This window comes from Triturus cristatus, chromosome 4_1, assembly GCF_964204655.1.
Source record: "Triturus cristatus chromosome 4_1, aTriCri1.1, whole genome shotgun sequence".
NCBI lineage: Eukaryota > Metazoa > Chordata > Amphibia > Caudata > Salamandridae > Triturus > Triturus cristatus.
In genome coordinates, this window is record NC_140585.1 from 730470392 (window position 1) to 730495147 (window position 24756).

General features: G+C 43.5%; 1 protein-coding gene across 3 annotated transcripts in view; it reads left to right on the plus strand.

The window, feature by feature from the left end:
- APPL2 (adaptor protein, phosphotyrosine interacting with PH domain and leucine zipper 2) overlaps positions 1-24756 on the plus strand; it is a 668813-nt gene that overhangs the window by 265747 nt on the left and 378310 nt on the right. For all 3 annotated transcript variants that reach the window (XM_085653220.1, XM_085653222.1, XM_085653221.1), the window contains exon 4: positions 18458-18529. In XM_085653220.1, the coding sequence (XP_085509346.1) occupies positions 18458-18529 (72 nt within the window). The remainder of the gene's footprint in view (positions 1-18457; positions 18530-24756) is intronic.

Sequence of the window (24756 nt, forward strand, 5' to 3'; positions counted from 1 at the left end):
CGTACTGCTGCCTTAATGCGAAACGAGTTTCCCTTTATGGTAGACGCCGTCTGATACACTTCAAATATCTCATTAGAGTTTACTACACCCCGGAAAGGCTTCGCAGGTATGGTCTGAGGGAGGAATCGAGGTGCGAGCATTGCAGTGAGCAGGTGGCCGACTTCATGCATTTGGCATGGTATTGCCCGGGGTTTGCGAAGTTTTGGGAATGTGTATTTTCGGAAATAGCGGCGATGACAGGGCAAGCACTTGAACCGGAGCTGGCTCTGGTGTTGTTGGGTTACTCTAAACCTTTGCCCAAAGGGATACGCAGGTTAGTGGACATGGGGATGTTGATGGCCAAGCTCAGCGTGGCGATTTGTTGGTCAAAAGGACCGCTTCCTACGACTGCACAATGGGCTTCTGATATGCTGTTTTGTTGCACCCAAACGGTGTACTATAGTGACATCCTCCCTCCTCGCAATAGAACTTTTGGGCACTGTATAATACACATAAAGCTGCTAAAGACGGGGGCAAAGGGGTGGCTGAGGGAGAATGTCAAGACATTAGTGTACCCAACCCCGTAGTGTTGTAACTCTGTAGCGTGCCTGGGTGGGGACTGTTGCTTCATAGAGAGACCACTTGAGGTGTGGGGTTGTGTGGGATTCTGTAAGCCTTATTAGAACATTGGAACGTTGGAAGCTCCATTGAAAACAATGGAGTGCTCCAGGCTTATAATGGCTGGTATAAGCCCGGAGCACCAACATTCCAATGTTTCTTTGTTCACAGCTCTGGCTGTGAACAAAGGCTTCAGGGAGCCTGAGAGGATTTCAATCCCCTCGCGCTCCCTGAAGACTTTGTTTAATTTGTTAGAACATTCTGCCCTCTAGTGGCAGAATGTTCTAATAGCCTTATAGCCCTTCGTAGCAGGGCTATACCGGCTATTAAAGTCCCGCTGCTTTGTTAAAGGCCCTCGCCTTCGGCTCGGGCCTTTAACGATGCAGCAGGCCTTTAATAGCCGGTATAGCCCGCTACGGCGGGCTATAAGGCTATAGTGATAACCCGAGATTGAGGGTATACTGCTTTCTAAACTCACGGCTTGTCGGAGGGTGCAGAATGAGACCGATATGATATGGAGCACTGCTTGTCTACCATGCTGTATCGCCTTGGAATGCAAGTGTACAAGGAGTTATTGTCAATGTGATGTCATAACAGCAGGAAAGTGTCCTTTGTTTAGTGTATTGTTAGTGAACAAAGGTTTTGAAATGCAAAATAAATAAATAAAAAATAAAAAAAATCTCTGTAGTGCCCTAATATGAGAATTGGCCTTCCGCCCGAGATGCTGAAAATGGGAACTATTTTGGAGGTTCAATGAAAATATCCGACCCAAATAAACATGTTCATTCACTGTCTCTCACTTATGGTTTGACCAGTGGTGGCCTGACGCACTTTGGTCCTCTACCTTGCCCAAGGAGGCTGTGAAAAATCTGGGCGCTTGGGTTGATAACGCCTTGTCCTTTGAAGCACAGACAAAAGCAATGGCAGGGGTTTGTTTTGGGCATCTTCATGAACTTAAGCCTCCAATAGGGTTTTTATGACCCACAAACACTCCAGATCATTATCCAATCTACGATTCTGTCCAGATTGAATCATTGCAATTCTCTGTATCTGGGTGCTATTAAATCTTGGATGCATCATCTGCAGAGGGTACTCTCTTTGCTTTCCCTAAATTCTGTTCAGCGTCAAAACTCGTTCCTAAATTACACTGGCTGCTGGTGGACAAGAGAATACATTTCAGGACCTTGTATATAGCCCTTAAAGTCTTCACCCATCAAGCGCCTCCTATCTTGTCTGATTTCTTTTTTTTCTTTAGCCGTATATTCCGCACCGTAAGCTGCGCTTCGTGGATCTGCACCTGGCATGTGTTCCCCGAGTCGCAAGAGCAGGGGGTCGCTCCTTAAGGGCAATGGCATCGGCCTTTTGGAACACCCTCCCTGTGACCATCAGGAGCATTCAGAATCATGTGGCTTTTAGAAAGGCCATAAAAACCTGTCTCTTTCCGGGCTCGCCTCTGCCCCCCTGTCTTCACCCTGCGATGTTGTTTCTGGTCCTAGTGCTGGGAAGCCCGGTTGCTGGGGCAGCCATGCACTTTACACATCTCATTAACATAGCTGCAATGAAAACAGGCATCTGGGAGCAGCGACAGGCACCGAAACCTAGCAACCAATGAAAAAATGGTGAAGTATCTTCTCCAGTGCCTCCAAGTGGTACAAAATGCTGCAGCAGACTGGTCCTTAGGCTCAAGCCCAGGACTCACATGCCCCTGCACCTAAAGGCATTACACTGGCTCCCTATAAGCAAAAGTATCAGATTTAAGGCCCTGGTTCTGTTCTTCAACGCCCTTCATGGACGGGGCACTGGTTATCTCAGGACAAGAGTTAGCAACTACTTGCTAGCCAGAACTCTGAGGTCATCCTCCATGGACCTGGCCTGTGTCCCCAGAATATGCCCAACCCGGTCTGGGCAAAGAGCTTTCAGGCTCTTGGGAGCTCAAGCCTGGAATCGACTCACACCTTCTCTCAGATCTACAGCTGACTTGGCGGCGTTTAAGAAACTTTTTAAAACTTACAATTTTTCAAAGGCTAAGGGTGGCAGTCTGGTATGTTAGGCAGAGACTATGAGCACTGGGAAACTCTTGCTGAGTAGCTGTGCGCTCTACAAATGTGCATCAATAATTCATTCATTCAATGTGTTCAAAGCCCATAGAGGGATTACAGAATGCCTCATAGTGCAGTGCATGCACGTTGACTCTGGGCTCTACCTAAAAATGACAAAAGCCTTTTATTACTCTAGGCACGGTATTACAGCTTTGGTTGGTAAAAAAACATCCAAGCCAACCTGGAATAAATAAAAGTAAACCCTGACATATTTCACTCTGATTATTATGAGAGGCATAGCTTTGTCCAGACATAAGGGAGCACCCAGTTCAAGTCAAGAAAATACCCTTTCAGGCTTAGAGTGCTGCATAGATTATGCAAAAAAGGAAGCAGGGAACTCTGGGTAATTCCCAAGTTTAGGTGAACAGATTAAGAGATTCAGAGTGTCGGTGGTATTGTAATAAGATCTTTCCTTATGTAAAAAACATACATTTAAATTCATTGAAAAAAACAAAGGTTAAAGTGAAGTCATAGTTAGGTGTTGAAATAAGATAAAAACTAAGAACCAGAAAGCACTGAAATTCACCAGTTATAGTTTACTGAGCTAACTATAACTTGAGGCTCTGGCATGTACTGCTTCTGACCTTATATATTACATCGCTCATGACATATTAAATGAGATTATTGATTACATCACTTTGGCTGTGCACAGTAGGGAGTTGTCCGCAGGGCCTGCCCTCTGGCCGGGCACTGCACCCCAAACCACAGCCGTGCATAGTAGGGTTTGGCCACAGGATCTGGCCAGAGGTTGTGCGCAAGAGGTAAAGCTCCCGCCAAGCCACAGCAAACAGCTATGTCCCAGGGGTGGGCTCCCAGGTACATAGCAGGAGCCGGCCTTGGGTGGTGGCAGTCTCCAAGGTCATCCATGGCTCCAGGAGGGGGCCGAATGCCCCACCCTACTTTCTTGTTTGTAGAGCCTGCCCCTGGCCCGTGGGATCCGAGAGGCGCCCCATAACAATGCATGAGCCCCGGGGAGGTGGTGGTCCCCGGGGCATTTATTAGCCCCAAGAGAGGAGGTCGGTGCACCCCCCTCCTTTATTTGCAAATGCACCCAGGACCTGGCCCACCCTGGGGCAAATAAGTATAGAAGCACGGAAGCCAAGCGTTTATTTTTTTTAACCTTTTCATCTGGACCCATGGGTCTAGCGCAGCTCCCGCCGAAATCCTTTTTTTTAAAAACTGTTATTTTGCCCTGGCAAAGTCCCTCTGGGATTCCCCAAGAGGCCTAGGGGGTCAGGTTCTTCCAACCCTGACCCCTTTTCTTCGTTTTTTTAAATAGTTTTTTTTAAAAAAATTCTGGGGCTCGGCTGTTGATCAAGCTTAGTTCCAAGATGGCTGCCAACTCTTTCTTTTGAAGTGTTGCCAGCCAATCTGGTCTCAGCACAAGATTGGGAGGGTCCGTGGATCCTTAGCTTTCCTATATATACACAAATCTGCACGAGGCCCCCTCCCAAGGCAGTCATTGGCCCTGGGGATGCCATCCACTGGGGTCTGTGTGAATTTTATTTGGAGGGGGAATGTGTGTCCACTCCCTGGGCAGATTTTAGCCCTGGGTACCCCATCCCCCGGGGTCCTCGAACTTAAAGATGGCTCTCCAACACCCTAGTCAGCCTCCTGCAAACAGCTGGAGCTCCACATTGCTCCTGCCTGCAAAAAGCAGCACCTAATGCTGCTCCCTGTGGGGCGATAGCAACATTTTGATCAGTTTTCTTACCTGCTTCACTGTGGGCAGCCAAACAGATTAAAAGTCTGCTCCCAGCGGGCAGAAGCATTTTCAAAGCTCCCGCCTGCTGGTAGCAGACTTGATGTTTGCTCCCACTTGGTTGAAAATTCAGACTGCTCCTGCCAAGTGAGAGCAAATACAGGTTTCCCCACCTGCGCCACTGTGGGCAGGAAAACCATAATGCACCGGGGTGGGCTTCCCGGGACATAGCTACTGAGCGGGCCGTGGATGGGGTGCAAGAGGCCTGGTGGTCCCCCTCCTTTAAAGTAATCGGGCCCAGGAGTGGGCTTCCCGGGGCCTTTTGAGGCTCAGGGAGGGAGGCCCTGTGGCCCCCTTCCCATTTTCTTAAGCTTTGACCCTGGGGTGGGATCATGTGGGCCTTTTGAGGCTTGGTAAGATGGTCTGGGTGACCCCCCTCCCCATATAAAGTAACTTCGGAGATGGAAGTGGGATCCCTGGACCTTTCAAGTCTCAGAGAGGGAGACACTCGGGCCCCTCCCCACATCAACACATTTCAGCCCTGGGGGCCTCTGGAGGTTCCCATATGAGCACATTTTGGCCTAAGGGTGGGCTCCTTAGGGACTCTTGAGGCTCAGAAAGGGGGGATACGCAGCCCCCCTCCTCTTCATGAATACAACCCCAGGGGGATTAACATACTAAATGAAGGCCGGCCACAATTTTATTTTCCTGATCCCGCAAGAGTCTTGCGGGATCACAGCATTTTTGGGTGATTCTTTTTTAATCGTTTTTGATGCCTATTTTTAATTTTTAATTTCAGGACAGGGAGCAAAGTCCCCGCATCCTGTAATGGCTACCAGCATAATGTTTCTCAAGTTGCTGGCAGACAGTCAGAGGGCCCCCTCCTGCAGGAGTCTGACTCTCGCGGGAGCTAAATGGTCCATGGGAAATAAAATTCCCTGGGCCAATCAAAGTGCTCCAATTTCAAATTGGCGCTCCTGTGAGAGTCTCTCGAAGCCTCTCACGGATCCAACCGTCTAGATATACAATTATTTTTGTCCCTTAATTTCACAACAACTACTGAACGGATTCACACCAAATCACAAAAAGCCTAAACTGATAACCAAGATCTAGCTTTATGCCAAGTGTGGTGTAATTCCATTCAGCAGTTTTTGCTATAACACTGCCTAAAGTAGTCTATGGAATATGCATGGGATCCCCGTTTTTTCTAGGCCTCATCTTGACAGATCACCCCAAAACTTTACAGGATGGAGCTGAGGTGGCCATACATTTTTTTCTTTTGGAATGTTTTGTAAAGATTTTTCAATCGGACCCCAATGTGCCTACCCCTTCTGGAACCAGTACTTGAAGATGTCATACGTGACCACAAAGTGGGTCACTTTGTAGGCCTGCCCATGCACAACGCAGGCATGCCAAGCAAGGAAGTGTGTGGTTTGAGTGTTCTGGGCATCAAGTTTTGACATTATGCCAGGATTGTTTAATGAAGATTATAAAGTACCAGTTGTAAATTACAATCTGTGATTGGCCATAAACATCATCATTGCCAATTCCTTTCCATCAGATAATGAAATGAGGAAATGCATACTCTTTTCTTGTTAAAGATCCATTGCCATACTTGGCCCTTCAAAGGATACTGAGGCATCTCTTAAATTCACAGCAGTCATTTTGGAAGTCAGATGGCTAGTGCCACCTCCAAGCCAAGATTAACTATCATTGTCAATTCCAACAGGTCTGACTTTAAAGAAATTTGGTGTGGTCATGTGAAATATTACAAGCGAATAGCATGGGACTAGATATGCATTTATGTGGAAGCAAAGAAATGTAGAATAATATTGGTGTTGGTTAAAAGGTCAGGAGATAGTTGCACTGCCAAGCCAGACCTAAAAATCCTTGTAGGTTAATAACTGCCCTCCTCCCACAAATTATCTAGTTCTCCAAGACACTTTAATAGCATTCCAGTGTTGTGTGTGCCCATGAATGTTCAAGTTTAGGTAGCTGGATAAATAATCAAAATGATCACTGCAGCTAGAGGGCTAGCACTTTTTTTGTGGAAGCAAGCAACTTCTGCCCAATCAAAACATGGACTCTTTGCTTCCCACATGTGAGCGAGCCAATGCCCCTCTCTAGGGATGCTCACATAACTGCCTGGTTTAATATCGGACAACTTCTGCCCAATCAAAACATGTACTCCTGGCTGCCAACATGTGGGTCGAGTCAAAGGAAAGGTCTAGTGATGCTCACCCCATTGTCCGGCGCCAGCTGTGCAGTCTAGCCACACCATAAAATCTCGGATCTATAGACATCTTTGCTCAGAAGGCTGTGACTGTCCACACACCCATTAGCTTTCCAACAGTGTTGGAGGAGGGCATCTGTGGTTGTGGCAGGCACACATGACACTCTGTCTTCCCCTCTTTAGTTCAGATGAAAGGATATTGTAATTTAGTGTAGCATTTCCAACAGGTAAAACCTAAATGGGGTATTGACTTGCCCAGGAAATCATGGCTTCACCTTCTTTTTGATTTCTTTTTTTGAGAGTACTGTTAAAATGAAGACAAAGTGCAGGTACACGTGGAACACTTCTTTACTCGTCTTCACACCACCACAGGTTACAGTCAGCTGGAGTGCGCTGTGGAATGTTGGCACACAAAGGACAGGACCGTACCAACTGGGACAGGGAGGAGGAGGGGGGTCCAGAATGTACCAAGAGAGGAGATTACAACACACCTCCGTGCCCAGGAAGAATAAAGGAAGAAGAGGAGGGAGGGAACAGAGTTGGAAGAAAGAGACAGGAAACAGAGCGGGGAAGAACCAGAAAGACAGTGATATATACAAAACTATCATTTTACACAATAATCCCTGACCCACACAGGAGTAGACTTGGTTCTCAAAGATCTCCTAGGTATGGGCAAAACTGATTCACTCCCAGGGCCAGAGTTGAGGTCAGCGTTACCCCTTTGATTGTGGTTAACGATTCTGTCCATGCTCCAGGGTTGTCCATTTTCAAGTTGGACCACATTTTTCCCCACTTTGGATATTCTGAAAAGCTCTGAGAACCTGGACGCTTCTCTTCTGCGTGGTTTGGGCAGGTCCGCACTGACCCATTCTCCTTCTTTGAACAATTGGGATTTGACGTGCGTGGTTAGGTCATATCTGTCTTTGTATTTGGTCTGATGTTCATTCAACCTTCTTGAAATTTCATTGTAGTTGACTATGCACGTGCTTTTCCTTTTTAACCCTGGAGGAGACAGTCTTGTTTTAGGGACCCTCCCTTTGAGAGAGGTGAAAGGGGAAATTCCTGTTAGACTATTAGGAGTGGAGCGATATGCCCAAATAGTTTCTATTAAGGCAGAGTTGACCGGTGTCCCCATAACTTCTGCCCTCTGAAGGCATTCTTTGACCATGCGATTGATCCGCTCTACAAGCCCATTTGCACAGGGACAATACAATGCTGTCTTGTGATGGTTGATGCCTCTGTATGCCAGAAACTCTTTCATGTTTTCAGAAGTGAATTGCACCCCATTTTCAGTGACCAAAGTGACTGGCCCACATAAAAAAAAAACCCTTCCAAGAAATGTGTGAGTACTTTCGTGTCAATCTGATGTACACATTTATACACCATTCAACGAGTGTGGTAGTCCACTAACTCTAAAATGAACCGTTCATTTAAACTTTTCATGTTCAGAGGACCAATTATGTCCAGTGCCAATTTGGTCCAAGGCCTGTCTGGAACCTCCACTGGGGACAGTGGTGGTTTGCGGGTTTGATTATTCTTGTCACTGCGGCTACAATCTAAACAGTTCTTCACCACATTCTCAGTCATAGCATCCATGCCTGGCCACCAGTAGTCCAAGCGAATTTTGTTCTTGGTGAGGCTACGCCCCAAATGACCAACGTGAGCCAGTTCTACTATTCTCTCTCTGAGATTCTCTGGAGGAACCACTTTCTCCCCACGGCAAACAATACCTTCTTGAATATTCAACTCTAGTCTTATGTCCCAGTATTGACACAGGTTTGCCCGACAACACTTTTAGTAGTAGGCCAGCCATTTCTGATTAACTCTTTGACCCCATTTCAGAATCAGCTTGTACCGCACTGTCCCATTCTTCCTTGTTCAAACATGTAAGTTGGAGTATGACATCATCACAATCATCAGAAACAGTATTGCATTCACCCACTGGTGGTGAACGGGATAGGAAATCAGCAACAATGTTTTGTGAACCTGGCAAGTATTTAACACTGAAATTGTACCCTTCAAGCCCTAGGGTCCATCTGGCTATTCTGGGGGTGGTGCTATTTGACCCTTTTATAGTAAACGCAAACATGATAGGTTTGTGGTCAGTCTTTACAATAAATGGAATGCCCCACAGGAAAAACCGAAAATGTTTGATTGCCCAATAGCAGGCAAGTGCCTCTCTTTCCACTACAGAGTAGTTACATTCTGCTCCCTTAAGGGCACGGGAGGCAAATGCGACGATTTGTTCTTTACCGTCATCAACTTGGGTGAGGCTGGCTCCTAGGCCTTTGTTACTGGCATCAATGCAAAGAATCGTGGGTTTCGTGGAGTCGAATCTTCCCAGAGAAGGGGCAGAAATGATACATCCTTTTACAGCCTCAAAGGCATCGTGGTAGTTGTCAGACCATACAAAGGGAGTTCTGGATTTGAGTAGACCCCGCAGGGGTTCAACTATGGAAGCATCATTTTTCACAAATTTGGCGTAGAATTCGGATAGACCCAACAATGACTTGAGCTCTTGAACGCAGGTGGGGGCAGCAGTGTTTCGAATGGCCTCTACCAGGTCTAATTTGGGTCTGATTCCATCCTCTGAAATGGTGTGCCCAAGGTATTCAACGGATCCCACTCCAATACGACATTTTTCCTTTTTGAGAGTGAGGCCAGCTTTACCCAAATTGGATAGCATCATTTTGAGAGTGGAATTATGTTCTTCCTGGTCCTTCCTGTATATGAGAATATCATCCTGGAAACAGAGGGTTCTGGGAAGGTCTTTTAAAACGTGCTGCATTACCCTCTGGAAGGCAGCAGAGGCCAACCCAAATGGCATGCGCAGGAATTGGAATGCACCCAGGGGAGTAACAAACAAGGTTAAGTGGCGTGAGTTTGGGTGCAGCTCTACCTGGTGGTAGGCAGAGGACAAATCCAGGACGCTGAAACAACTGGCACCTTTGATGAGGGTGAGAACCTCGTGTATGCGGGGCAGAGGGTGCCTATCCACCCAGATGTTCTCATTGAGGTTCCTGAGGTCCAAACACAGCCTGATTTCTTTACTAGAAGCTTTGGTGGTGAGAACAATGGGGGCCAACCACTGTGAGCACTCAGTGGGTTCAATAACCCCTAAAGACCATAATCTGTCGAGTTCACTGCGAAGAGGGGCCTGCATCATGTATGGTATGGGTCTGACTTTGTGTGCTACTGGCTTGGCGTTAGACTTTAACTTTATGGAATGTTGGTGGTCCTTAAGTAAACCCAAATCTTAAGAAAAAACTTTGGGGAATTCGTTGCATACTTCTATCCCCCTCAAGTGAAGGATCCACCAATAAAACTTGATAAGGACTGTTAGGATCAAGTTTGATGCCCAGTTCCCTCTGGTGTTTCCACCCTAACAAGTTAGATCCTTTCTGGGTGACGTAAATCTTACCTACTGTGTTCCTGCCCTTGCACCCAATATCCATGGTGGTCATGCCCAACAAGGGTATGGGATCCCCATTATAAGCTCCCGGTTGGATGTCGGGGGGATGTACGGTTTCTTGCCATGAGGGAAAAAGTTGGGACAATATCTTGGCATCAACAAGGGTGTATGGGGAACATGAGTCAGCAAAGACAGTAACAGGTTTATTGTCTAGGGTGATGTGCAAGACGGAAATTTGGCCGAATCGTTAGTATCTTTCAGTTGGAAAATTAACTTAGACTCACTAGACGATTCTGGTACAATAGACAACACAGATTTAGAGCGCTGATCATTACAAACCCTGGACAAATGTACCCTTTTCCCACACTTGTGGCAGATGACAGAACGGGCTTGGCAAATGGGGTTGTTGGTAAGATGGCTTGGGCTCCCACACCTATAACACTTGAGTTTGGTACCGGGGGGAACGTGTTAGCCGGCTTATTAATTTTGTTTTCTTTACTATTATCATGTTTGTTTATGGCATTAACCTCCGTGGATTTGCCCGCTTCTCCTTTCATTGCAACCATACAATCAGCTGTGTGCTCAATCCCCACTGCTATGTCTATGGCATCCTTGAGGTCAGGGTTGGCCACCAGAAGCCTCTCCTGGATCTTGGGATTGTTAGTGCATCTAACCAACTGGTCCCTAATTAGGGACTCTTGAAGAGACTCAAACTCACATGTGTTCGCTAGGCCCTTTAAAGCAGCAATGAATGGTTTAACTTTTTCACTTTTCCCCTGTGTCCTTGAAAAGAACTTATGCCTCTCTAACACCACATTTATTTTCTTGCTGAAGTGTTTTTCTAATTTGTTTACAGCCACCAAATATACATTCTCATCCCTATCACTTTCTCCATCTGCATTGACAGAAATATCATCATAAACTTTTCGGCCCTCAATGCCCAAGTTGTGCAATAGGGTGCGTAGTTTACGTAAATGAGAACATTTCTCCCCACCGATAGCAATTAGGTAAGATTCTAATAATCCAAACCATTGCTTCCATGGCAATAAAGGTTCTCCCTCCTTGTTAAGGAAAGGTGGGGGTTGCGACATGTTAGCAGCTGCCATGTATGAACTGTGTAACAATAGTAGTTTGACTAATAGAAAAGAGGATTAGATAGGTTAAAATGTATAATATATGATGGGTAGGTTCAAATGTACAACATACAGCAAACAGTCATGTATGACTATGGAGTGAAGTTAATAACACTACCAAACTATGCTCCTAAAGGATAGGTAACCAATGAAAATACCTGTAAAGTGCACAGAAAATCCCACCCTAAACAGCAACAACTGAGCACATCGTGAAGTCCAACAATATGCTGCAGAAAAGAGGAATACCTCACCAGGAGCAGAAATATTCTGAAATAGTACAGAAAAGTACCAAAAATTAAAAGAAGAGCATAGCGCTGTGCTTGTCAGCATGAAAATGGCAGGCAGACAATGAAGAAGGTATAGCTGTGCCTGTCAGCGTGAAAATGACAGGCAGATGCTGTTGAAAGCTCCGCTGTGCCCATCAGCGTGAATAATACTGAGAAGCTGTGCCCATCAGCGTGCATTGACAGGCAGACCAAAGGAACGAAATCAGCTGTGCCCATCAGCGAGCCAAGAAAGCTATGAGAGCTTGAGTAGAACTCCTCTTCCGGACGTGTGTAAACCTCTCCACCCCTTGTCAGGCTCCCCCCATCGTGTCACCTGAAGAATAGCTGTGCTCATCAGCGAAGGTAAAAAGTAAAACGAGCGTTAACCCAGGAAAGGGTTAACTCTGGATTGGCTCAGAGGAAGGAGTGGCTTGCGCCGACAGATGTCGCCCTCAGCTGCCGCAGATGGGGAGAATCACGGAAGGCGTGAGGAGGACGTATTTCGGCTGGAAAGATCAGCTGTGCCCGTCAGCGAGAGGAAGGCTGAAACAGGCGTGAGGCAGGAGTACATTTTTGCCACCTCCTCTCACATGAACACCCGCTGGGGCCGCTCCAGCGCTGACACACCTCCGGAAGCCCACGCAGCGGCAGTCGAAGGACAACCGATGAGGAGTCTGCTGATCCTAGTGAAGCGCAACGCTCCTGGCGGCGAACGTTTACTCGTACACAGCAGTCTGCTTTCCACCTTCCGCCGCAGAGCTAGTGCGTCACAGGCGCCCCAAATGAAGACAGGCAGAAGCACCCTCTCTCCAGCCACAATGCCGTGCTAAACGAAGCACCCCAGATAACACACGGGGACGTGTGGAATCAGTGTGTGTAAAACCGTGGCAGACCGCAGGGCTATAAATAACAGGGCTCCACATCAAAAGGATTCCACACACCGCGGATGCTGCTTGACAGCGGCGGAGAGCCTCAGTGACAGACCAGTCAACTGCCAAATCAAGACCCCTTAAAAGTACAGTAAGCAGAAAAGGCAGCTACAGGTTGCAGAAGACAACGTAGCGCTCACTCACAGTAGATGTACTCTGGACAGCTGATCTGGAGTAAGCATTGGGGGTGTGGTGGTGAACCGTCCCCACACGGTGAATCGTCGCTGTAGTGTCCATGTTATCTGTGGTTACGTTCTATGATGGAGTGTTATTGTATCACTGGGGTTCTAGGTTCCATGATGGGTTGACTGTTCATTAGCAGTTAGAGTTTGTCCTGTGTGGTTGTTTAAGTTGTCCTCTCTGATGGAATAAATCTACCTGGAATCCACCTGTTGTGAATCCTGTGTTTACTTCACACTGGCGACGACTGGGAGTCAGAGGAGGACAGCGTTCACTATTGAAGACGCTTTCAAGGTATTAATGCTATGTGCTTCTGATTGCACCTGCGGCTGTTCGATCGTTTTTGAAGTGGCGTTGTGGAGTAGTTGATACTTGTGCTTTCACATCCTCTTTGTGGTCTGTACGGTGTGAAACTGTTTTGCGCTTTGATTGCGCCTGCGGCAGTGTGTGAAATCGACTTGCGCCTTGATCGCGCCTGCGGCAGTGTGTGGAATCATCCTGCGCTTTGATCGCGCCTGCGGCAGTGTGTTTCACCAAATTAGGAATTATTTTTGACGGAAATACTGGCGTGTATAGGCTGCGGAGATTGTAGCGGTTACGTTCTTATGTTCAAAAAGAAATATAAAGAACTACACTCACCCGCTCGAGCTAGCTCTAGCCGCAGCGTTCTTATCTGGAATTTGCATCTTCTGGATTACGCGCTTTCCTTCTCACGGAAGATTCCAAGTCAGCAAAGCATGCTGGGAGCGTGATGATGTCACGCGTTTTTAGCCGCCATCTTGGATTGGTCTAGTTTCGGATACTGTGTTTAATTTTGACAACTTTATTCGTTTAACAAGCAACATTACCTGTCTTATACAATTTTGCTTTATTTTTTAAAAAAAAGAGAGAAGTCCCGTTTCTCATTTTTATTCAAATTTATATTCTTCATTTTTTTTTCTTCTTCTTTTTCCTTAATCAAATTCATTTTTTTTTTAAAAAAAAAGAAGAACAAGACTCTAAGCAATTTTATTACGCATATTTTTATTTGTGTAAAAGCAACTAGAAGTTTTATTAGTATGTCTAACATTTCGGCGCCACCACATTTCTTGCCTACAGCTGGAGATCCTAAAATGGAATGGGATTTATGGTATCCTATGTTTTTAGCTTACGTTGAGGTTTTAGAGGAGGAAGGTTGTTCCCCAAAAAGGAAATTGGATTTGTTAAGACACTGTCTAGGTGGTCAAGGGATCAAAGAATTTGATAATTTACCTCCTCTCGAGAGCACTGAGGGTGTAAATGTGTTTGAGGTAGCAGTTAAAAAGATGAGCACCAGATTCGGGAAGAAAATAAACATTGTGATGGAAAGATTTAAATTTTATTCCCGTGCTCAAAAGGAGGATGAATCCATTGAAAACTATGTGTCAGCCTTACGTTCTCTTGCTGGTTCGTGTGCATTTGATACCATCAATTACGAGCAAGTGCTTAGAGACCAGATAATGATGAAAACAAAAAGTAAAAAGATACAAGAGAGGTTATGGTTGGGCACTGAATCTTCTTTGAATGCCGTGGTCAATATCGCTAAAGGCATAGAACAATCAGAGAAGTTTGTAAGTGAGATCAGAGGTCAACCTTCAATTGTCAACGTTAAAGCACAAGATCCTGTAGCTGAAGTTTCAGTTGTGAAGCCTCAGGTTTTTCAGAAGAAAACTCCTTCAGTTTTTTTTAGAAGGGATCCAAATTTCAAGGACAATAAATTTAGCAACAGGAGGAATCCTGTGATCTGCTATAGGTGTGGCAGTTTTGAACATGTTGGTAACTATAAGGGATGTCCAGCATGGACTAAAATTTGTATTAAATGTAAAAAGCCATTTACACATTTTTGGAAAAATGTGTAGGTCCCAACAAAAAGTCAATTGTATTACCTGTGATGAAGAGGAGATCGCTACAGAGTTTAATGAATTTAATTGCATTGCTTGTGTTTCTGAAAACAATTGTAAAGGGTTTCCATCTGGATCCATACTAATAGATGGAAAAGAAGTCATGATGATGATAGATTCGTGTGCGTGGTACTCCATTATTGGTAGGGATCTTTTCATAAAACTATGGGAGAACAGAGTATTATTACCTCCAGATATTAAACCTGGTAGTTATTCAGGGCACAAAATTGCACTTGAAGGTTATTTTTGGACAGATTTGTCTTTTAAAGGGAAGTCTACTAAAGGGAAACTATATGTAGCAACTGAAGGGGTATCTATACTTGGGTGGCCCCATCAACAAGAATTGGGCATAAAATTAGATCCCAATGCGACTCCACCGGTATACAGTATTTTTAGTGGGGATTGTGTGGATGACATTAAAAAAATGTTTCCTAAAGTGTTCAGTGATCAACTTGGGGAATATGCAAACTTTAAACACAAAATAATACTTAAGGATTCTGCTATTCCTGTGAGACATAGGGTCCGTAATGTTCCCTTAGCATATCGTGACAAGTTAAAAGACATGTTGAAGGATCTAGTGTCAAGGAATGTTATAGAACCTATAGAATCATCTCCATGGGTTTCTCCGGTGGTTCTTTCCCTTAAAGGCAACGGAGATCTTAGGCTGTGTGTTGATCTCCGTAGCTTAAATAAGGAGATTTGGATTGATAGACATCCTTTACCCAACATTCATGAATTGATATCAACTTTATCTGGTGCGTGTGTGTTTTCCACAGTTGATTTGGCGAGCGCATACCACCAGATTGTGTTACATGAACAATCCAAATGTTTGACAGCTTTCATTACTCCGGAAGGCATGTTTCAATATAAGAGGATGCCATTTGGTTTGGCTAGTGCCGCTTCGGTCTTTCAGAGAATCATGAAGGATGTCCTGGAAGGTTGCCCTGGTGCCATAGCCTTTCAGGATGATATTCTGATTTTTGGGAAAGACTTTGAAGACCATGATTGCAATCTAAAAAAGGTGTTGAATAACATACAGTGCAAAGGTTTAACGCTTAAGCTTTCCAAATGCAAATTCAGAAAAGATAATGTGGAATATTTAGGCCACGAGATTTCAAGAGAGGGTATCAAACCAAAAATGGATCATGTAGCTAGTATTACTAAGGCTCCGTCTCCTACTTCTAAAGATCAATTGTTGTCATTTTTAGGTTTAATGGAATTTTACAGTAAGTTTGTTAAGAATTATGCCTCAAAAGTGTTTCCGTTGCGCAATTTACTGAAGAAAAACGCTAAATTTATCTGGGGAAGTGAGCAAAAGTTAGTTTTTGAAACACTTAAAAATGAGATTTGTGTGGCTCCGTTTTTGAGACCTTTTACTATTGGTGGGGAATGTATAGTAGCAGTAGACGCTAGTAACACTGGTTTAGGCGCTGTGCTTTTACAAAAGAAATTTGGGGAGGAGTATGTTGTTTCGTATGCCTCTAGAACTTTAAAAGGAGCGGAGGTTAATTACTCTACCATTGAAAAGGAATTACTTGCGTGTACCTGGGCTGCGCAGCATTTTAGGCAATTCTTATGGGGGACAAAGTTTCAATTAAGGACTGACCATAAACCTCTGATAAACATGTTAGCGGCTGGTGGTGGTAGAACTTTGACTGCTCGTTTAGCTAGGTTAGCTGCTAAACTGCAGGAATATCAGTGTTCAGTTGTATATATTCCTGGCCGTTTGAATGTTCATGCGGATTGCATGTCTCGGTTGTCTTTAGATGAGTGTTCTGGTGTAAGTATTACCTCTGAGGAATGTGACGTAGCTTATACTATGGAAGATGTGAGGGAAAGTGTAAGTTCGAGTGCCATCTCGGAGGAGATTTGGTTTAAGGCAATGTTGGAAGATGATGTTTTACAAAATGTTGTAAAGTACTTACAAGGAGGATGGCCGGAAGAAAGGAAGTTGAGCGGTGACTTGAGTTCGTTTTGGAAAGTGAATGATGAACTTATGTTTTTGCATGGATTTGTAATTAGAGGTGATAAGATTGTTCCACCTCAAGGTGTTAGAGAACAGTTAGTAAAATTGTCACATGAAGGACAATTAGGAATGTCTTCCACCAAACGTCGTTTGAGAGAATTTTATTGGTGGCCTAGCATGGATGGTATGGTGGACAGGTGGGTTAGAGATTGTATGCAATGTTCCAAGAGTGACAAATCGGTCAAGCCTTTATCTGTGGGGATCTCACCTATTGAGTATTCCTTGTGTCCCTGGAGCAAATTAGGGATTGATATTATTGGCCCTTTGAATTTTTCTTCTGCTAAACAGGTCTTTGCGGTGGTTTTAGTGGATTATTTTTCGAAGTGGCCTGAAGTCAAGGTAGTAGACAAAATAACCTCTAACCATGTCATAGAATTCTTGGACAACATCTTTAGTAGAGAAGGTATTCCATCTGAATTGGTTTCTGATAATGGGCCACAATTTATTAGTCATGAATTTGAAATGTTTCTAAATAAATGTGGGGTCACGCATAAAAGGGTTTCTAACTATAATCCAATGGCTAATGGTCAGGTTGAGCGTTTCAATAGGGTTGTAAAGGAATCTATACAGCTAGCTATTAAAAGTAATATTGATTGGAGGAAGGCTTTACGGGCCACTTTGCACACATATCGGATGTCCCCTCATTCTGTTACAGGTTGTTCTCCATTTGAGATGTTAAGGGGAAGGAAGCCGTCCTCAAAGCTCATGCCATGTTGGCTGAAGAATAACAAGTGTCCTGATTCCATGGTGGATCTCAAAATGGTTAGAGAGCGGATTCAAAAATACCAAGATAGGATGCAAAATGCGAGGAACAACAATTCCTCAAAGGATTGTAAAATCAAAGTGGGTGATTTTGTTCGTGTTAAATTGGGTGGCATTGACAAACGTTGGTCTAAATGGTCTGACCCGGTGAAGGTAATAGAAGTTTTCAGCAGAGCTGTTAGGGTACATGGTGGCAAAATATGGAATTTCAGACGGATATCCATATTTAGATCCAAAAATGTTTGTGATGAGTCACCTGTCTCTCCGGTAAGGAAGTCTGTGGATACTGAGGAGAATGGGGACTTTCAAAATTTTCTGGATACATTGAATGGTTCTAATTCTGAGTTTGAAGGGGTGTTTCCTTCTTCAAACATTGCCAATTTGGATAATGTTGGAAATGCTGTTGAACCTTGTTTGACTCAATGTTCCTCTGCTACATCGAATGTAGTCCCTGTAGAGAACCAACTTGTTACTTCTCCTGTTGAGGTTCACATTCCACCAGTTCCAAGGAAAAGTTCTCGGGTGAAGAAACCACCTGTTAAAATGAATGATTTTGTTATGTTTTAGTTTTTTTTGTGTGTTTTTTTTGTTTTTTTTTGGGGGGGAAGGTGTGTAGTGTCCATGTTATCTGTGGTTACGTTCTATGATGGAGTGTTATTGTATCACTGGGGTTCTAGGTTCCATGATGGGTTGACTGTTCATTAGCAGTTAGAGTTTGTCCTGTGTGGTTGTTTAAGTTGTCCTCTCTGATGGAATAAATCTACCTGGAATCCACCTGTTGTGAATCCTGTGTTTACTTCAGTCGCCAGTGTTAAAATGAAGACAAAGTGCAGGTAAGCGTGGAACACTTCTTTATTCGTCTTCACACCACCACAGGTTCCAGTCAGCTGGAGTGCGCTGTGGAATGTTGGCACACAAAGGACAAGACTGTACCAACTGGGACAGGGAGGAGGGGGGGTCCGGAATGTACCAAGAGAGGAGATTACAACAGGTACAATATCTACGACAATATCATCTGATTATTACAGTGTACATCAAATTAGGTTCAACAGCATGGAGGGCGCAAATCCTTTTAGGCATAATCAGTAATTTACTATATTTGAACTTTGATAGATCTTTACCGAATCCACAACGTAGTTCTAGTCTGGCAACTGTTTCTTTGGAAGAACTGTGTTTTTACTAATATGTTCTACTTACAGAATTTTGCACTTGGAAGAGGAGATGCCGAAGTTAATTCTACCCTTCAGTATTTTGCAAAAGTAGTGGACGAGGTAAGTGACATGCTTTATCATGTTAAGTCATTTTTTTTGTAAAGTGAATGTGGACTAGCAGAAGTTGTTTAAATGGAGGTACACCTCCATTCTACGAGAAATGAATGGGTTGCAAGCACCTGGATATTTACCATTTGGATACTTTGAGATTAAGTGTAATCTGTGAAGTACCTGGAATAAATGTTATAAGCTACCACTCGGACTGAATACCTTGATTCATTAACCATCACTACAGAAGGTTCACAGGCTGTCTGTATTGGCAATTATATAGGTTGTAATGCGGTAGTGATAAATAGATTTTTGTTTCAAATGCTAGTAAAAAGTACTGAGTGTAGAGTTACTGTTGTAGAAGTCCTTGCTACCACGGTTTGCAGTCGTTGTATTTTTCTGTAAACAATAGTTTTTTTTACATTCTTCACCTCAGTGGAGCTCATTGATTGATTTTGTTTGAATAAAAGCAGAGTAAACTGTGAACGTTTGGAAACTGTAGTCTTTAGGTCGCACGCATCTCTCAGCAGCAAGTATTTAACTTGCAGACTTTCTTTTCCGTCAAATGAGTCAGTATTCTTAAAGGGTTAAAGCGGGTTGCAATTGTAAACTGTGGTAGAGATGCATTTAGGGGAGATGTCCCCTGGTTCATGGCGTTGGATTTGTTCTAGAACTATTGCTACAGATGCAAATGCACTTTTGATAGATCACACAGGAATATTTGGAGTTAAGAAATAGTCTAAGGGTTTGCATTTGGTGACTAACATTCAAGGATGGCCAATGACATCTGTTAATTGTGTTCACTTGGGCACAGAAGCCTCCTCACTAAAGTGGCCATCTCTCTCCAGATCAATATGGACATAGTCTACGATCCTTAACTTTTCACCTACAAATCATTGTTTTCAAGGGTGTTAGTCTAGTTAGCGCAAAGGGAGCACAGCAGGACTACAACAGTCAATATGCATTAAGTTATCACGGAAAACTCCAGGAATGGAAACAGTGTTGGCAATGATCTGGAACGGTGGAGTTCACCTTACTTCTCATTTCAAGATGCTGGTCACATTTCATATGTAATCAGTGGCAGCGAGTTCCTGAGTCCGGGAAATGGCTTTGAAAATGTTTTGTTAAGAGCTGTGGCAGCCCAAAAAATCACTTGGTAATGCGAGATCAAGCGGGGAAAAAATTCCGTGGGCCAATCAGACGGCTCCATTTTTTAAAGTTACATCCAAATGTACTTTTTATACCTTTACTTATTATTTTTTTTAAACTCTTCATGATCTCCCCAAGAACTTCTTAAATCAGGGATTTGTTGAAAATGACTGAATTGATATGCACCAAATAAGAAGCACACTTTCTGAGTAAAGTTCGAAGTTTTTTACCAAATTTGGTGTAATTCTTTTCATCTGGTTTTTTTTTGTTTGTTTTTTAGTCCTGCGGTACCAACTTTTCTTTTTAAGTTGGGCCTTTTGATTGGCTAAGAGGGCTTTTCCTCCAATTGGTCTTTTGCGTACCACAGTACTGAATGATCTTTTTGGCTGGCTGCAACACTAAATAAAATGGTGCAGCTGCCATGACCGGACTCGGGGTCTTGGTCCATGAGTATGGAAAGAAAATATAGCCCGTTTACGGGGGCTGGGTGGTAATACCTTGAAACCTAGGGACCCTTTTTCAAGTTAAATTTAAAAAATATATATTTTGGGTCACGAGTACAGTGGAACTACCCTAAAGTACCCAGTACGGCATCCCCTGTGATACCGCAATATCAGTACCAGTATTGTTGTGATAAAACAAACACATAAATTACAAGGATCTAGTCATAGACCAGACACTGTGACCTACCTCCATTGTGCATGCCATAGAGTGTGCTGCCTGCAGTGAGTTGAGCACAGCACCAACCCACACTGCTGAGGGGTGTGAGCAGTATGGTGTTTGGTGCCTTTGGGGATGTGGTGCCTGCAGTGGGTTGGGCGCATGACCTAGCCTGTGGACAATCCAAATGCGCATGGCCAAAGGCCATGTATAGCATGGATTGGCCACTCCCAGGGCATTGGGTGAAGGGCCAAGCCTGTGGCCAGGCCCTGCAGCCAACCCGCACTGCACAGTATCAAAGTTAGTATGCAGTGGAGGTTGGTGACTCCCTGGGGAGTTGGGCGTAGGTTGCCAGAGGGGGTTGGGCATATGCTCAACTTAAAATATTATCACAAAAACACAGAAATTCACTGAAAAAAACATTTTAATGTGATGGTATAGTTAGGTATGGTAAAACGATCTAAAGATGTGTTTGAAAGAGACAGAAATTAATAGAATAAAAGCCAAAGGATTAGGTTAAGTGAGGAAATGGAATAAAAAGCAAATGTTGAAAAAAATAAAATCCCATAAATTTCACCAGTTCTATTTTAGTTAAGTAACTATAATTTCTGCCCCATCATGCACTGCTTCTGACCTCACATATTATATCATGCATGATATGTTAAATGACATAATTGATGACATCTCAGATAACATTATTTATGACATCACTGATTAAACCATCCTGCAATTGTGACAGTGTTCTGTAAGGTTAGTGGTCTTAAAGTAATTCCACGCTCTATACCTGTGACAAATTTTCTATCACCAATAAAGTGATAATGAACATAACCTTTGACCCCCAGCTGTAAACATAGCGTATCTAAGAAGTATCCCTCATTTGGTGGATGTTACCCTCTTTTTAACCCCTTCCCCGCTCATGACGGAACCGTTCCGTCATGAGCCACGGTTGCCGTGTGCTCATGACGGAACGGTTCCGTCATGACACGACCGTTGGCGGCCGCTCCGCCTACGCGGCGCTGTTTCCCCGCCTGTGCGGGGGGACAACGCAAATGGGCGGAGTCATGACGGAACCGTTCTGTCATGAGCACAGCTCAACAGTGGCTCATGACGGAGCGGCTCCGTCATGAGCACAGGCCCACCGCGCTCCCCCCTGCCCCCCCCAGCGCTGCAGCGGAATGTCCGCAGCAGCGAAGGGGTTAAGATATTCACCCTAACAAACAAAATTCCTCCATAAACTTCAATGTTGTGACTTGTGTTTTAAAACTTGAGCGCCACTCCAAAAAGATGAAGTACTCTATTCACCTTACCTGAATAACCCTTGGAAAGATTTCACATGACCCACATTTACCACTGATAAGATATCTTCTACCAGGCACTCAAGACAAACCTCTGTAAGTTAGTAAAATACAATAAACACATTCCTAAAATGAGCACAATGGAATACAAACTTATAGCCCGGTTTACAACCCCAGTGTGAGTTACACCAAGTGGTTAACCTTTACAGTCTTCATTATTCAGTAGTTTGCAGTGCCTCAAAATCTTTGGCAAAGCTATGCAAATAAACCTCCACCAAAAATATTTTGTTAGCTATACATGGAATTTGTCAGTAGCAGCATCTAACAACTATTTATAATGAACAAGTGCTTAGACATCAACTGGTGGATATTTCATTTAAAAAAATCTTTATTCGGCTAAATAATAGCCATAAAAGAGCAAAGTAAGACATTATTTCACACAAAATATTTTTTTACCAAAAAATTATGTTGGCTAAAATCAATCAATACCCAGGAATTCATTTTCTAATGATGTTGCGGCGCCGAACTGCAGTGGAAATGTACTTATAAACCATAAAACGAGGGAATTCATCCTTTAAAAGAAGTAGTTGACATAATGCAGGTTGACACTTTCTAATGTTTAAAACTCTTAATAGAGGTTTTAAAAAAGTGCGTCTTGGTTTAAGATACTGGTGGATAATAAATTATGAATAGAAGCTATGACTTTTTTCACAGTTTTTTTACGACACGCTTTGACTTTAAGAAACAGCCTACTTAGAAACATGCCTCTGCAACCCATATACACTCAGCCATTAACTCGATTAGCATTGAGTATTACTTGCACCCACACTTTACTGGTTTGTAAATGGGGCACTGTATAACTTTTAACATGCAAAACCACACTTCTCTCCAGAGCTTACGCTATTTCCTTTCTATGCACCCACACATGTACACAGAGAAACTCTATGCTGCATATATCTATAGGCCCTTTATAACTTTTTTTCTTTAATGATGTATGGGCTTATGGAGTAATATCGATGATGTCATTTGAGATGTCATAGTGATGTTATCAATAATGTCTTTCAACATGTCATAATTCATGAGCTCATAAGCTGTGCATGACGGGTGCACAAGTTATACTTCGTGCAATAAACTTTAATTGGTGAATTTCAGGGTGTTTTGGTTTTAAAACATTTGTTCTTATCTTGTTTCAGCACCTAACTGCACAGTGTTGTTATAAATGATGCATTTTCAGATGTGATTAGGATATTATCTTTGCAGTCACTAAACATGTCATGAGTGATATAATATGTGAGGGTACAAGCTGCGCTTTGCCAGGGCGCGAGCTTGTTATTTGAGATGACTACAACTGGTGAATTTCAGTGGTTTTGTTAGTTTAAAATGTTATGTTTTAACTGACATTTCATCTAACCACTACGTCCCTTTAACTTTACTTTTTAAAGTGAATTTCCAAGTTTTTTTTAATGAAGAGTTAGATATTATCATGTTATTAAAACTCCTAACTGTAATCTCACTTTAACCTTTTGTTTTTCAGTGAATTTCTAGGTTTAAAAAAAAAATTTAAAATAAGATTGCTATCAGCCCTTAGCAATTGCTAAAGGCTGAGGATAATTGAAACATTCCATCCAGCACTTTGTTGTTTTTGCAGTTGACACCCTAAGTGTGACTGGTATGCCCACGCGTGGATTCTGTTCTCACCGTGCCATTTGAACCCAGCTATACCTGACTGATGAACCCTAATAAGGGTGAAACCGGTCCTGGGTTGCTTGTGTTCTGATTCGGGGAGGACCAGGCCTTCCAATTTGGGCTGGATGTTTCCCATTGGGGCAGAGACAAGACTGATTTGCATATTGCTCTGTCCAAACTGAAGTGGCATGGTAGGTGAAAATGATGGATGAGGAGGCGGTCCTAAGCAATTGACAATGACTGTTAATTCAAGCATTCCATCCATCACCTTGTTTTTGTTGCCCTCAAATCAAATAAAGCCACAATGCAAAAGTACTGCAGTGCATACAACTGTGTTTGGACACATTTTGTAGTTTTTAATTGCACACAAACGCCTTGGTTCACTCTCTATTATTGAATAACATTTGGACCTAAAGAAATATGACTGCATCACCATCATACTGATGGAACTTCGGTGACTCCCCTTGCTGACCTGTGTCATCTTCAAAACCAGCTGCATCAATTACAAAGCCATCACAACAACCAGTACCCGGTGAGTCTCAGTACACCCGAACCCAGGACACCATCAGACTGTAGAATAAGAAATGTAAAAAATAAAAAAAGCAGGCAGCAGGCCATTTCCCACAATACTCCCATTATTTGGAACAACACACCTATCTCCATCATGAGTGCCCCAACACTGCTCCAATTTGGGAAAAGGTTGTCGACTCACCTCTTTAAAGAATACTACATCACAATGCATTCGGAGTCCAAAACCCAGATACCTCTCCCATCACTTTGCACAATTCTTTCCCCCTGTACAGTGCTCCATTGCCTTTAGGTTCATTTCACACTTTAGAAATAAGACATACATAGATATTTTAAAGTATTAGTTGTAGTGTTACTGCACATTCATATATTAAATTGGGTTTTGCCAGGTGCCCATGCAGGAGAGCTCAGGATTTGTAACTCTTGCATTATCTTCCTGGACATCGAATGGTCTTCTACATCATAACCTTTCTTTAGTAACTTATGCTTTTTGAGACGCCCTGCACTTGAATTGCGCCCGAATGTGCACAAGGTTTCATAATGAAACAGGATTTGCTCACTTTCTTGGTGTTTTTACAAACCCAATGTGTGCAGCAAAGCTCAGTCCTGAGCGAGCTAGCACTTAATGCAAAGAGTTTAGGTCATGAATGCGATTGCAGTAGACAGTAGTGGAGGGCAGCCATGGAGGCCACAGTGGGCAGCGCCATTGCAATAGGCGTCTTCTGGGCCTAGTGAGCACAGGACTTATTTCTGGGCATATCCTTCACAGATGCTCAGATAATGTCCCATACAATAATCCATTTTGGAAGTCACACATGTAGATTTAACCAGGGCATGCAAGATTCTTGGAAAAAATGAAGCACTTTTCTGAGGGTTGGAAGCAAGTAAAAGCAGGAATTGGCTATTGATACATCTTGTGCC